This window comes from Aethalodelphis obliquidens, unplaced genomic scaffold (assembly GCF_003676395.1).
Source record: "Aethalodelphis obliquidens isolate GAN/ISIS:26980383/991018 unplaced genomic scaffold, ASM367639v1 scaffold4, whole genome shotgun sequence".
Lineage (NCBI taxonomy): Eukaryota > Metazoa > Chordata > Mammalia > Artiodactyla > Delphinidae > Aethalodelphis > Aethalodelphis obliquidens.
In genome coordinates, this window is record NW_020837948.1 from 68,136,775 (window position 1) to 68,151,673 (window position 14,899).

Sequence of the window (14,899 nt, forward strand, 5' to 3'; positions counted from 1 at the left end):
ACTTCAGATACTTTAAAATTTTCTCTGCTCTAACCAGACAACAATTATACTATTTGTACACTGCACCTAATAATATCTGAACCCACTCACATCATTAAATCCTAAGTCAGAGGGTCGATGAAGTTAAGGTAATTTAAGAAAATAAGTTTTTAAGCACTAAAAGACACAATCAAATAAAATATTCTGTAAATTATACTTTTCTGCTTATATTAACAATATTAAGCAAAGAACAGCAGTTTACTAAAAGAAAAAGGAAAACGAAAAAAGCCTTGATTGATCGGTCTTATTCCAGAATTCCTACCACACCGGAAGTTATAAAAGTGGTGACATTTATACTAAGATCAGGTTTTTCCCCTCTCTATTTTCCAGGACCTAGGCTGGAAATATTTCTGTCACTTAAATGGAAACATACATCCTTTCTACATAGTTAATTCTCTTCGTGGTCATGGAACAGTGTATGTGTTAATAAATCTAGTTCCCTTGACAAATACTGGGCAAGGAAATAAAAGGATAAAAAGTTCATAATGGAAGTTCACTAAGTTATTTTAAAATTAAAGTTTATACAACAATTATCCTTACATATTATAAAACATTCCCCCAATTAACTTTTTTTCTTTTTTGACTGCATAGAGGTGGGGGGGAAAAGCAAGCCGTTATCTTTAAGACAATAAGAAGTAACTACAATGATCTATGTATAGTGGGATGAGAAGAAACTGCCATATTATATGATTTTCAAGAGGAAGACTATGCTTTAAGAAACACTGCTCAGTGAAGATATACTAAGGTTCCATTAAAAAGAAGATGATCAATGACTGGCACAGAACTGTTTGGAAACGACATTAGGCTGAAAAAACCCAACCAATGCTTATTTTCAAAGCTTATAGGAGTCACCTGACAAACTTTTTTTTTTAAAGTGATACAAAAGAATTTAATAGAGATTTAGTAATTATTGGGTTGGAGGCACGACCTCACCATTATAAATGGTGGACATTGTTGAAAACAGAGCTATACAAGTTATCACAAGGCAATTGAAGATAATGTGCTCTGTAAAACAGTGTTATGTGATCAGAAGGGAAGTCTGTGATGATGAGAACATTGATGTCAAAGATTTACATGAAGCATTTGAATAAAACTATCACGAAATAACGGGGGGAAAAAATCTCTCTATTTACATTATTTTAAAATATGTATATGGAACTAAACTAACAATATAATAGGCATTTGACTATTTTGTTACAGCTTTGTAAATACAACACATTCAAGCTGACCAAAAACCTTATGTATATTTTTCTTATAGGGAAAATGAGTTAAATGCGTGCTATTTAGACCTGCCTCATTCAGGCACACTGCCAAATTCCTCCTAAATACTGCTAGCACTCACAATGACCTCTCTGAGCTTTGGAACCCTATTACATCTACATCCTCCTTATCCACTCTTGGCAGTCTCACAAGCATCTCTAACTTAAGGTAGCCAACACCAAACTTTTGAGTGCCTTCCCAACAAAAACAAAGCAAAACAAGATAGAAAATCAAAATCAGGCTCTCTTCCAGTTGTCCTTATCTGACTACAGAGCAATTCTAAGCACCCAGTGACTCAGGCCAGAAGCTGGGATTCAGTTGTGACCTTTCTCCTCATCTACCCTTCAAAAACCCAATTTATCATCAAATTCTGTCACATTTATCTATGAAATTTTTCGACTTCTCTATATTCCTACTGTGAACAGCGTGCTGCAAGTCAATTCTGTCTCTACTTTGAACTATTGCATAACTTCCCACATGGGGACCCTTCCACTCTTTGCTTCTTCTAATTCATTCTCTACACAGTGCTCTTTTGCAAAATCTGATCATGTCTCCCTTGCTTTAAAGTAAGGGTTTACACATGCTAACACATATATATGGAATCTAAAAAAAAAGAAAAAATGGTTCTGAAGAACCTAGGGGCAGGACAGGAATAAAGACGCAGACATAGAGAATGGACTTGAGGACAAGGGGAGGGGGAAGGGTAAGCTGGGACGAAGTGAGACAGTGGCATGGACATATATACACTACCACATGTAAAATAGATAGCTAGTGGGAAGCAGCTGCACAGCACAGGGAGATCAGCTCTGTGCTTTGTGACCACCTAGAGGGGTGGGATAGGGAGGGTGGGAGGGAGATGCAAGAGGGAGGGGATATGGGGATATATGTATACATATAGCTGATTCACTTTGTTATACAGCAGAAACTAACACAACATTGTAAAGCAATTATACTCCAATAAAGATGTTAAAAATTTTTTAATAAATTAAGTAAGTAAGTAAGGGTTTAACCTTTCAGTAACTTCCCATTACACATAAAAATCCAAACTCCTAATCATGGTTTACTCAGCCCCATCTGACCTGGTTGCTGCCTACCTCTCTCTGACCTCACCTAACTTTTCATACTACTCTCCAGCTATACTAGCCTTCTTTCTGACAAACACTTTCTTAGTCTTAGGACTTCCATGGAGGGATTCCATCTGCTAAGAATGCTATTGCCTGAATTTACCTGGTTAGTTGTATTTACAGTAGGAATGAAACTCCAGGAGGGTATGGTCCTAAATGGAAAAAAAACTCAGATTTTTCCTTCCCAAGTAGGGAGAAACCTTGTCCTTCCCTACTATGTTTCTCTTCTGTGAGTCTTCTTTACTCACAGCACACTTTACTTCTGGTCACCAATTGTGTGGAAGATTTTCCCAACATGCCATTCTCTGTGACACCCGCTGGATGACCTACAATTTAACTCAATTCTAACACTATCTCCCTGGAGATAATGTCAGATCACATAGGTTAAGGTCTCAGACCCACAAGACTGAGCCACCCCCCAAGTACCTCAGATGCCAAAGGTTCCAATGACTCCTCCCTAGGTTCAACTGATTTGCCAGAGAAATCACAGAATTCAGGGAAACATGTTTACCAGTTTACTAAAATATATGATAAAGAATACAGATGAATAGCCAGATGAAGAGCTACAGAGGGCAAGGTCTGGGAGGGTCCTGAGCACAGGTGCTTTGGTCCCTGTGGAGGTGGGGCGTATCACCCCTCCGATGTGGATGTGTTCCCCCATCTGGAAGCTCCTTGAACACACTACTATTGGGATTTTATGGAGAATTCCTTACATACATACTCAATTATTAACTCCATTTCCAGCTCATCTCCCCTCTGTGGAAGATGGGGCTTGGAGCTGAAAATTCCAAGCCTCTAGTCATGGCTCAGTCTCTCTGGTGACCTCAGTCTAGGAGCCCACCCCAGAGCTGCCTCGTCAGAACAAAAGATGCTCCTAATGTTCTTATCACTTAGGAAATTACAAGGGTTTCAGGAGCTCTGTGCCAAGAATCAGGGGTAGAGACCATACATATTTTCTTCTTTTATCTCACAGGTCCCCATTCTAGAGGACAATGCCTTAGGAGGCTTTCATAGATGAGAAGCAGATGATTTAAGAAAAGGGGTTCTGAAAGCCAAAACATGAGGAAACTGAACTAGAACATAAAAATATTTGCTCCATGGGACCTCAAACAAAATACAAAGAAAATGTGAACTTATGTATTAAGAATAGAATTAACAGTAGGAAGAGTATCAGAGAAGGTATCTGGCAAAAAGTTAGATTTTCCAAAGCCAATATCCAAACTAAGAACAGGCAAGGGTTTATGCTCAGGTACCGGAAACTCAAGACATACGGGAAGACATGGAGATAAAAGGAAAGTACTGTATATTACAATTACACACTATTGACAATCAAAAAACTACTTCCCACTAAAATATAGTGCCGTCTACTATGTCACATGATGCCTCAAAAGTCAGGAACAATGAAACAAGGCACATTTGGACCAGTAGAACGCATACTATACATTCCTTTCATTCATGCTGCTTTCTCCATATTTATCTTTTAACCCACAAGGCTTCTCACATTAAAGTATGCAGCCACAAGAGCCTACCAACTTCAGTAGAGTGATGACTAGAGATGGAGGGCACTTTTAAAAAACTATACTTGAGACAGTATAATACTGAAAACCATGGGCCTATCACTTGTTAATATTGCTCCATAACTGTGAAATCACTAATAAACTAGATAATAATTTGAGACAACTGATGCATATCCCTCCCCACTCACCTAAGGCCTTATCAGCAAGTCCAGTAACAGAAAAGAAAAAGTTTTAATGAGAAATAAAATGGGCCTTCTCAGGAGGAAAAAAATTAAGTTACTATTCAGTAGGCGATGCATAAAAACAAAGTCTAACCGGTAAACAGAACCACCTTCTCTTTGGTTTCACGTACCCCGTTCTCTTTCCTTAGTCCAGAGCAGCACAACATATTACTAGTCCATGAATACGTTTTCCAGTCTGGCCCAGTAACAGAAGACAAGCAAGGAGTGGGATCCTTCTAACAAGGGAGAACAAGAAGTACAATAGGATGTGGGGAAATGCATGAAGGACCAACTTGGTAGGAAGACCTAACATCAAAGCTCATTTTCAGAACCTTGTAAAAGGTTTCCAGGCTTTCTTTTCCCATTTTGCCAACGCTTAAAAACAAATATGGCAAATTTTACTGTTTTTGTTGTGGTGTGGGTAAGAAATGGAGTGAAAATGCCCTTATTACATGTGGGTCCCCCTCCACCTTAAAGCTTAAACACTTGGTTATTTCTATAATTTTTAAGTTCAAGAAATGTCCACATATATGTTATGTGTGAATGTTCTATTTCTTGACCTAAGTAGTGATTAAAACAGGTGTATTTACTTCTCTATGTGGTTTATAAATAAACAAGAGTTTTCTAAAATGTTGCCTGTAGTCTAACGGCAAATATTTTCCAAAAACCTAACATCTGATTTCTCCCTCACCTGCCATGCCTCTGCCAATCACCAAGGCACCTTCCAAAGTAGCTCTAGAATCCATCCATCCTCTCTGCCACCACCCCAGTCCAGGGCTCCAGCATCTCTCCCATGAATCAGCGATTACTGCATGCGAGATTCAGATTAATCCTGTTTCTAGTCTTGTTCCTTCCAGAAAGAGTGCACTTTCAGTTTGTATTTGCCAAATGCTAAATGTTTAAAAGAATCCTTGGGACTTCCCTGGTGGCTCAGTGGTTAAGAATCTGCCTGCCAATGCAGGGGACACAGGTTCGAGCCCTGGTCCGGGAAGATCCCACATGCCCCAGAGCAACTAAGCATGTGCGCCACAACTACTGAGCCTGCACTCTAGAGCCCACGAGCCACAACTACTGAAGCCCACGTGCCTAGAGCCTGTGCTCTGCAACAAGAGAAGCCACTGGAATGAGAAGCCTGCGCACCACAATGAAGAGTAGCCCCTGCTCACCACAACTAGAGAAAGCCCGCATGCAGCAATGAAGACCCAGTGCAGCCATAAATAAATAAATAAATAAATTTATTTATTGATTTAAAAAAAAAAAAAAAAAGAATCCCTGAATGTGTAGCCAAACAGCAGCATTAGGTTCCCTTAACAATGCTTAAAATCCTTCCATGGCTCCCTGCTGCCCTAGGGAAAAACATGAAATTACAACATCCTTCATCGTCTGATTTCTCTCTCTAGCTGCAAATCTCATAATATACCACTCACAACTCCAGTTGGACTGAATTTTAGTTCCTGAAAAGCAGTATTCTATTTCTTCAACCCTCTACCTACTACTCAGCTCTCTTTCACTGGGCTAATTTCTACTTAGCCTTTGCAATCCAGTTTCAATGTCACTTTTCTCATAAAGCTATCTCTCACCTCCACATATGTTATACAAGAGAGTACCTTCAAGTGCAGTATTTATCATACTGTACAATAACCATGTGTGCCCTCCTCTACATTTCAAGCTCTACTGAGAATAGGAACCATGTCCATGCTATTCACAATTATAACCCTAGCACCCAGGCAGCAGTATAGTATAAAATTAAAAGCATGGGCTCTGGAATCAGACAGACCTAAAAAGTGTCACAAGCTGTGAGAATTTGAGACAGTTTCTTAAACTCACTCTGCCTAAATTTCCCTACTTGTAAAATGTAGATAGTACTACCTTATAAGGCTTTTTAAGGATTAAATGTTATATATGAAGTATTTAGCATAGTGCTTGGTACACAGAAACATTAGTTATTATTAATTACTTAATACAGTGATTATCAAAGAAAATATTTGCTGAATGAATACAGTATTCACAAATTATTAAAAACATATTTATTAATGCTAAGCTCATATAATTCATTATATATCCAAATAAAGTCTATAATTCTATAAGGATGCTTCAGTTTTATTCATGTCCATGACACTGAGGTTTTCTTATAGTCAATATTCAGTTGAATTATAACGCAGAATGTTCAAAGAGAATGACCTGTGCCTCACTTTCAGGAACAATTTGTTTATGAAGTCGAATCTGCTCCAAACCAGGGCATTCTAGAGAATTTGGGGAAGTGTTACAGATTGAAGCTGTTACATTATACCTTGCTGACTGATAAAAGCTGTAGTATTCAAGTCTATTTTCCCCTGAGTTTTCTGGTGCCTTTAGTTTTTGTTTAAACTGAACAACTTTGTAGATCAAAAAAACGATTACAACACAAGCTAAAATAAAAAAAGCTAGCAAAATGTCAAAAGCCTCATTCAACTTTTCAACTTCTTGTGTACAAATTACAGATGTTTTCCCTGACACCGAAGCAGCATCAATCGGTAGAGCACTGTTTTTTTCCAAGTTCAAGTTAACAGGAGAAGTAAGCTGTATTTGCACAGGTAACACTGCAGTAGTCTCTAATGGATTACCAAAGGTATTCTCTTGAAAAAATCTACTGGCAGGTGAAGTACGAATTCGTTCCCAGAAAGTAACACTCTCAGTGTTTTCCAAATGTTTCCCATTTGTGGTTATTTTATGCCAGGCCATCATTAATGCAGTGGTCTTGTGATGAATATGAAGAGATTTTATAGCCCAAGCTCTGGATACATTTGTTGAAGATGTAACACAATTTGTAAAGTCAGTCCATTTAATATAATGCAATGCTCTGCCACGCATGGATGGGGGATTCTGACAATAGATGTTTAGAGTAATGGCTGAAGATGCTAACCAGTCGCGAAGACCCAATAGTTTGCAGTTACATTCCCAAGGATTAGAATTTGCCTGAAGATGAGTCAATGAAGACAATGGCTTAAGGACCCTTGGATGTAAGTCTGTAAGATTATTAAATGACAGGTTAAGAATCTTCAAAGATGCTCCCATGTTTTCAAATGTATCATTATCAATGCTGATTATTCTGTTTCTATCTAACTTAAGATAAATTAAATTCTTTAACAAGCTAAATGTGTCAGAATTTAAATTTTCTAAATCATTATGACTTAAGATCAAATGTTTAAGATTACTAATTCCACTAAACCCATCCCTAGTAACATTTTTAATTCTTGAATTTTTCAGGAGGAGATACTCCAAACTGACAAGTCCTTTAAATGCAAAGGGCTGTATTTCTTCAATATGGTTATGAGACAAAGAAAGTCTTTTAAGATTCTTAAGAACTTCAAAAGCATTTGATGGTACTTTTGTTAAATTATTACCTTCTAGATACAAACAATCCAGGTTTCCAAGGTGTTGAAAGCCTGAGTCTGATATCCTCAAAATTTTATTGTTTGATAAATCAAGTATCCGAAGAGCAATCATACCAACAAACGTACCACTCCCGAGGACAGTGAGGCGATTTCTTTGTAGATTTAAGTACTGAACTGAAACTAGATCATGAAATACTCCTCTTGGAACAAAAGATACTTGATTAGACTGTAAATATAAATTACGAAGATTGGAAAGTCCCTCAAATATTCCAGGATCCAAGCGTTTTATAAAATTATTATTCAGATATAGAAAATATAGCTGCCTCAAATGAACAAAAGCTTTTGGATACACATACACAATGCTAGAATTATCTAAATACAATGCTACAAGAGAATGAAGTCCAATTAATTCACTTTCATTTATATGAGATATATTATTTCCAGTCAGATATAGAAAAACTGTACTTTCAGGAAAATTCTTAGGAATGCTTGAAAGGCCTAAGTTACGGCAGTTAATTTGTTTCCCAGTGCAGAGCTGGCAAACAGACGAACATCCAAGTATCTCTTTATGGAATAATAACACAAGATAACAGGTAACAAGTAGAAACAGTCGTAGGCAAGGCAGAGAAAAACGTACTCCACACATAGCCCTGTTCTTGGTTTTTCTGTTCATATCAAAATTGGCTATAAAAAGAAAAGGTAAAACTTTAAATCATCAAAAAGTTCTTTAAATGAAAGTTTTATAATACTAGAAATTCTATATTTTATTTTATTAGGATCAGCCACAATACTAAGTATCATGAATCATACTATGGTGATAGCATAAAACAGTAAGGCTGAAATACGTTCTAGAATTATTAGCACCTCCAGGCCATTAACCCACTGTTTGACAAAATGATAATTCAAATTTAATGAACTGCAAAATAAAATGTTTGCTAACTTAAATATTACAACTGACTATAACTAAAGTGACAAATGATGATGCAGGGATAAAGATCTTTGGATATAATATGCCCCTTTATCAACTTAAAGTCTAATATCAATTAAACAACATTATAATTTAGGAATTATACACATTCATTACAGAACAATTAAACTCTCTTTAAACTACAGGTTTTTACAAACCAAATTATTTTTTGTTTCAGCTAAAAGTTCATATTTAAATAAATAATCTTACCAAGAACAGGAAATTCATATTATTAACACTCAGCTGATTCAAGTAAAGGTTTTCTTTCTATATCTGAAGAGCGACATTTCTAAACTCCATTTCTTTTGTGGCACTGTTGACCTCCACCCCTCCACCTCTTTTTTTTTTTTAAGTCACAATTTGCTCAGGAAACACCACTCTTCACATTGGTTCCTCCACACTCAGTGTGTAAAACAGAGGTTGCCATGGATACAGGAAACTGAGAGACAGGAAGTAATGTTATCTGTGTTTCAAAAGTATTGTTAAAAGGAAATCTCAGGAACTTATTTTTTCAGAATGCAGTTAACTTGAGTTTTCCTAACGCACAAACCTAAATATTTCATTTTAAAAGTAAGTATTTTTTAAACATGAAAATTTTAAATATTCAGAACGAACAAACTCTGTATACATCAACAACAAATAGCTATCGAATGGAAAAAGCAAGTTGAAGTAAGCAGGCAGACTCTCAACCACTGCGCCACCAGGGAAGCCCAAGAGTAATGTAACTTTTGTGAATTTTTTAAATGCATAGAATATTTATATTTGTATTGTTTTGAATATACAGTAGCGACTTCAATTTTGCTTTATTCCTTAAAAAAAAAAAACAAGTAGCAAAAACAAGTAATTTAGGACAATGAACTTGACAGATGCTGTTCTTCTGTGTTGTTCTTTTTTAATTAAAAAAAATTGGTGCATATAAAGTATTGAATACGACCAATTAGTACCTTAATATATTAAGGTATATGCCTTGAGTTATAGACTGATATCAGGTTGCATACCAAGTTACTGACAAAGGTTATCTTTGACAAGAAAAGTTGAGGAGAGTGAAAGAAGCCCTTTAATGACTTTTGACCATATATACATCTGAATTAACCCGAATTTTTTACAATAAAAATGTATCTGTGCATAATGTAATATTTTAAAGTAAGGATTTAAAGAGTTGACTATAAACTATATATTATACATTGTTTAGTCATTAATTTTCCAAAAACCTGACTGCTTAGACTTTCTAATTCTGACATTTATTAATATTACTAATACCCTGACAGTGCACTTAAAATATCAGTAATAATATATATAACTGTATACTATAACTCCCTTTTGATATTAAAGCAGCTTTATTTCACATCAAGACAACTACTTCAGATAATAATATAAATTATTTCCATATTAATATTTTGTATAATACCCAGCACTTTCTTTCAATTACAATAAAAAATCAGAGGTGCATACTAGATAACAGATCTTTATCAAAATGACTTACAAATCTCACAGCTATCCTTTGTGGCTGGTTATTGTTACTGCTATTTTATAAACACAGAAATTAGAAAACAACAACCAAAAAACCAAATGACAGAGAAATGACATAAATTAGAGGTAAAGATGGAACAAGAGCTAGGTTTTTCAAGTTCATTTTGTTTCATATTTTCAATAACATACAAATCATAATGAGATACGTCTCACAGATTTTTTTCAACTGTGTCATACAACTTAAAGAATTATGATGGGGTTCAGGACACGATACCCCAAAATATACACCTTGGCATACTGAATACTTTAAGCTGAAAGAGTCTGAGCATACAGCATGAGCAGGAAGTTCTCTCTCTGACCTCTCCCACCCCCAGCCACACCCCCATACTCCCTGCCCTTGTCCCCTGAAAGAAGTCATTAAACCCGCAAGTGAGAACTGCCCTCCCTATAATGGGAGGAATCCTTATCTCCAAAGACAAGAGGACTCAGAAGAATCCAAACAAATGGGACTTGTAAAATTTCCCCTGGTTTATTATACTTACCTCATACACTTTTCCCTATCATATCTTTCCATGACTTGCCATTCTACATCAAACACAGGTTTAACAGTTTCTTTGAGTCTTCATTTCCTTATGAAGACTCCCATGACATGTAAAATGTACATTAAATTTGTATGCTTTAATCCTGTTGTCTTGTCTTTCTCAGTTTAATTTTCAGACCCAGCTAGGGACCCTAAGAGAGTCAAGGAAAACTTTTTACTCTCCTACAGTCTAGAAAAAGTCAGAGAAATTGGTCCATTGAAATCAAAATAAAATTTAAAGAGGGTAAACTACAAGGTAACAAGATCAGAACATTCATTAATTAATTTTGTCCTCTGTTCTAGAAATATCCAAAGCAGACAAAAATATTTATTCTTACTAGATCTTGAAGTAAATATCTGTTCATCTAGGAGGTGCTGCTCTTAGACACAAGTGATCACTACTAAAGAAGACCGCAGAAATCAAAACATGAAAAAAGTTGATGCAGGGAAAGAATCCAGAGACCTCTGCATCTTTCTTGCTATGAGCACATCACTAATTAGTGGCAAAATTGCCCACTCAAGGTTTAGATAAGAACTCAAGTTTCCCAGCTTCCCACTGCACTTACCGGAGTGTACATTTCCCTGTGCTTTAAATACTTGCATTTCACAGTAATCTGTATTATTTAGATAATTTTAAATCCTCTCATGAGCTTTAAGTTCTATAACATGTTTAATAAAATCTTCATATATCTCCAATGCACAATAATTCTCCCCAACTGAATTGTGACATTTTGAATTTGCTCTGGAATAATACATCAAAATGATTCCTCGTATCCCTTTTCTCATTCCTACTAATATTCAATAGAACTATTTCTGAACACTAAGCCTCCTAAGTAGGCATCCTCCCTCTTCTTTCCAGGAGATTGGCTCACTAAATTATTTCTCTCTCATTCTTATTGCTAAACCTTCTTTTGTACTACCTCTATCTTTAAATAATCTCATGCCTTAAGTTTCAACACATATCTATTTCCTTTCCATTCAGCAATTCCATCACAAGTACAAAAATACAAAAATAAGAGGAAAACTGTTCTATTACCATCTTTTACATATATGCCATCTACATTACTTAGACATATAGCGTCTATGTATAAACCAATCAAGATGGGTTTACATCTAAAGAATGGTTTACAATAGCAGTTACTGACCTTATTATGGATCTTAAAAATTACTTATAGATCCTAAAATCAAAAGAATGAAAACTTGAAATGGGGTTTACAATAAAAATTAGTCCAGTAACAATAAAAATATTATCATTTTGCTCAATGTAGGGGAAAATTTTAATGAGGAGCAGTAACTCAATACAGATTGCTTAACAGTTGCCAGGAAAAACAAAAAAAAAGTATCATACAGCGGAGAAATCGGACAACACCTTGACCAGAATTGACATGATTAATGAGAAGCAGGTAGACACCACATACTGCTAGATGCGATATTTCAAGAAGGACACATTGCTTATGTAATATTCCAACCAGGGATGATTAACTTGGATCTAACCATGAGGAAATATGAGACAAACCCCAAATGAGGAACATTCTGGGAGAGAGTAAGGGAGAAAGAAAGGGAGAGAAGGAGACAGAGTAGAACTGTATTTTTCAAAAATGTTAGTTGTAAGTGAGAAAGACTCAGGAAATGACATTACAGTGTAAAAGAGACTACAAAGACATGACGACTAAAAGCTGAAGTATTTAGGAGTAAAAGGCCATGATTGATGCAATTTACACAAATGGTTCAAAAATAAAGCACCATGTATGGTTGGTGTGTGTGTGTTGGTGCATGTGTGTAATGTCTGTATACACACACATAGAGACAGAGAGAATAAGATACGGAAAGAGAGAGAGAGGACACATGCTAACAAGTCCAGGCTGTCATGCTCATGGAACTTACTGAGAAAGTCATTAAAATGTACTAGAGGGACTTCTCTCGTGGTCCAGTGGTTAAGACTCCACCTTCCAATGCAGGGGGTGCAGGTTCAATTTCTGGTCAGGGAACTACATGCCCCACAGTGTGGCCCAAAAAAAATGTGCTAGATACCCAAATGTCCTTCAATGGCTGAAGTGGTACATCCATACAATGGAATACTACTCAGCAATAAAATAAGAACATTCTAATAACATACACAATAGCTTGGATGGATTTAAAAGACATTATGCTTCAAAAGGATATATACTGCCTGATTCCATTTATATGACATTCTCAAAAAGAAAAAATTATAGTGAAAGAGAACAGATCAGTGGTTGCCAGGAGTTAAGGGTCAAGGGGAAGATGACTTTCCTAAAGCATATAGCAGAAGGGAGTTTCCTCAGGTGATAAAATTATTCCTTGTATTCTAACTGTGGTGATGTTTTCACAAATCTACATGTGTGAAAATTTACAGTAGTGTATACCCCCAAAAAAGTCAAATTTATTCTATGTAAATTAATAAATAACAGTTTTTAAGTCCTTTTATTTTCAAATACAAATATTTGTGGGTAAAAAACAAAATACATATAAAAAACTGCTAGACAAACACTTGTTTGATTTACAATCATGACCAGTTTTACAAAGGAAAAACAAAGAGTACTTTGAATGGAGAACAGGGAACCCTCCTACACTGCTGGTGGGAATGTATATTGGTGCAGCCACTGTTGAGAACAGTACGGATGTTCCTTAGAAAACTAAAAATAGAGCTACCATATGATTCAGCAATCCCACTCCTGGGAAAAGATGAAAACTCTAATTTGAAAAGATACATGCACCCCAATGTTCATAACAGTACTATTCACAGTAGCCAAGACATGGAAGCAATCTAAGTGTACATCAACAGATGAATGGATAAAGAAGATGTGGGGTATGTGTGTGTACACACACACACACACACACACACACACACACACACACACACACCGGAATATTACTCAGACGTAAAAAAGAATGAAATATTACCATTTGCAGCAACATGGATGGACCCAGAGATTATACTAAGTGAAGTAAGTCTGACAGAGAAAAGACAAATATTATAAAGATATCACTTATATGTAGAATCTAAAAAATGATAAAAATGAACTTATTTACAAAACAAACAGTCTCAAAGACACAGAAAATAAGCTTATGAATATCAAAGGGGAAAGAGGGGGGCTGAGGGATAAATTAGGAGTATGGGATTAAATAGATACACCAGTATATGTAAAATAGATAAATAACAAGAATTTACTGAATAGCACAGGGAACTATAGTCAATATCTTGTAATAACCTATAATGGAAAAGAATTTGAAGCTGTACACCTGAAACTAACACAATATTGTAAATTAACTATAGTTCAATAAAAAAAAGAGAGAGTGCTTTGAAGGTACTGAAAAGCATGCCAATTTACAGAATTTGTCAAGCACAGTCCAAACACAGAGAGACTAGCCAGCAAGACTGGTGCAGAATGACTGAATAGGGTAAGACTCAAGAAGTAAGCCAAAATTTTGGCAGACCCCGTAGGACAAGTTACTCCATGGAAGCCACTGAAGAGTTCTCAAGTAGGAGAGGGAAAAGAATATTTTTGCTTTTAAAAAAATGGTTCTGTCTTCTTCTTTGTGAAATACGACTTGCAGGAGATATAAGATCAGTTTAGGAGACTGAAGCAGTAGTCCAGGAAGAAGAATAAGATAGCTTATATAAAGATGGTGGAAGTGGAAATGGAGGCTATGGATCTGAGATACATTTACAGGTCTAGTTAACAGCTTTGGTGATGGATTAAATGTGGGAAGTTTCTGACAAGAGTAACTGGGTGTTCAGAAGTATCCAAGACTGAGAGGGGCATAGTTACATTGGTTATCTCACCTCCATCAAATATATCCAATTCAATAACATTACTGAGAACCTACTATGTGCCAGGCATTGTGCTAGACTATAAGGATACTAAAGATAAACAAAATCCTGGTCCCTGATCTCAAGCAGCTCAAGATGCCCTGAGAGAGAATAAATGTTCAACTGAGATACTCATTTTAACAATACCCTTCCTGACCATGTAAGGTATTCTGTAAGCAAGTATCCTATGTTTAGTGTTAAACAGAGGGAGAAAAATGTGTACAACATTATCATCATCACAGGCAACATTTATTTACTGAGCATATACTACTTCCCAGGCATTGCTCTAAGTATTTTAAACGTATTAGCTCACTCAACATACAAAATAATGCAACAGTTTAGTTCCATTTTATAGATAAGCAAAGAGACAGGGATAGGTTAAGTACTTTGCTCAAGGTCACGCAATTAATTTTAAGAGCGAGAATTCACATCTACCCAGTGTGGCTCCAGAGCCTGGACCTTTCAGCCCTTCACTATATCTCAACACATGGGCCTAACTTCTAAAACGCCCAGGA

At 36.1% G+C, this 14,899-nt stretch overlaps 2 protein-coding genes across 9 annotated transcripts in view; both read right to left on the reverse strand.

Annotated features, from left to right (window-relative positions):
- IPO11 (importin 11) overlaps window positions 1-14,899 on the reverse strand; it is a 259,477-nt gene that overhangs the window by 78,261 nt on the left and 166,317 nt on the right. Inside the window, exon 28 of one of the 8 annotated variants that reach the window (XM_027101037.1) lies at window positions 6,174-7,166. The exons of the other annotated variants lie outside the window; for them this stretch is intronic. Coding sequence (XP_026956838.1) covers window positions 7,145-7,166 — 22 coding nt within the window. The 3' untranslated portion in view covers window positions 6,174-7,144. Of the gene's footprint in view, window positions 1-6,173; window positions 7,167-14,899 lie in introns of those variants that run through there. 8 annotated transcript variants of the gene reach the window in all.
- On the reverse strand, window positions 6,172-13,152 carry LRRC70 (leucine rich repeat containing 70). The gene is made up of 2 exons (XM_027101044.1): window positions 8,713-13,152; window positions 6,172-8,219 (listed from the first exon to the last, which is right to left on the reverse strand). Exon 2 carries the CDS (start codon window positions 8,206-8,208, stop codon window positions 6,313-6,315), a length of 1,896 nt encoding a protein of 631 aa, XP_026956845.1. The 5' UTR covers window positions 8,209-8,219; window positions 8,713-13,152; the 3' UTR covers window positions 6,172-6,312.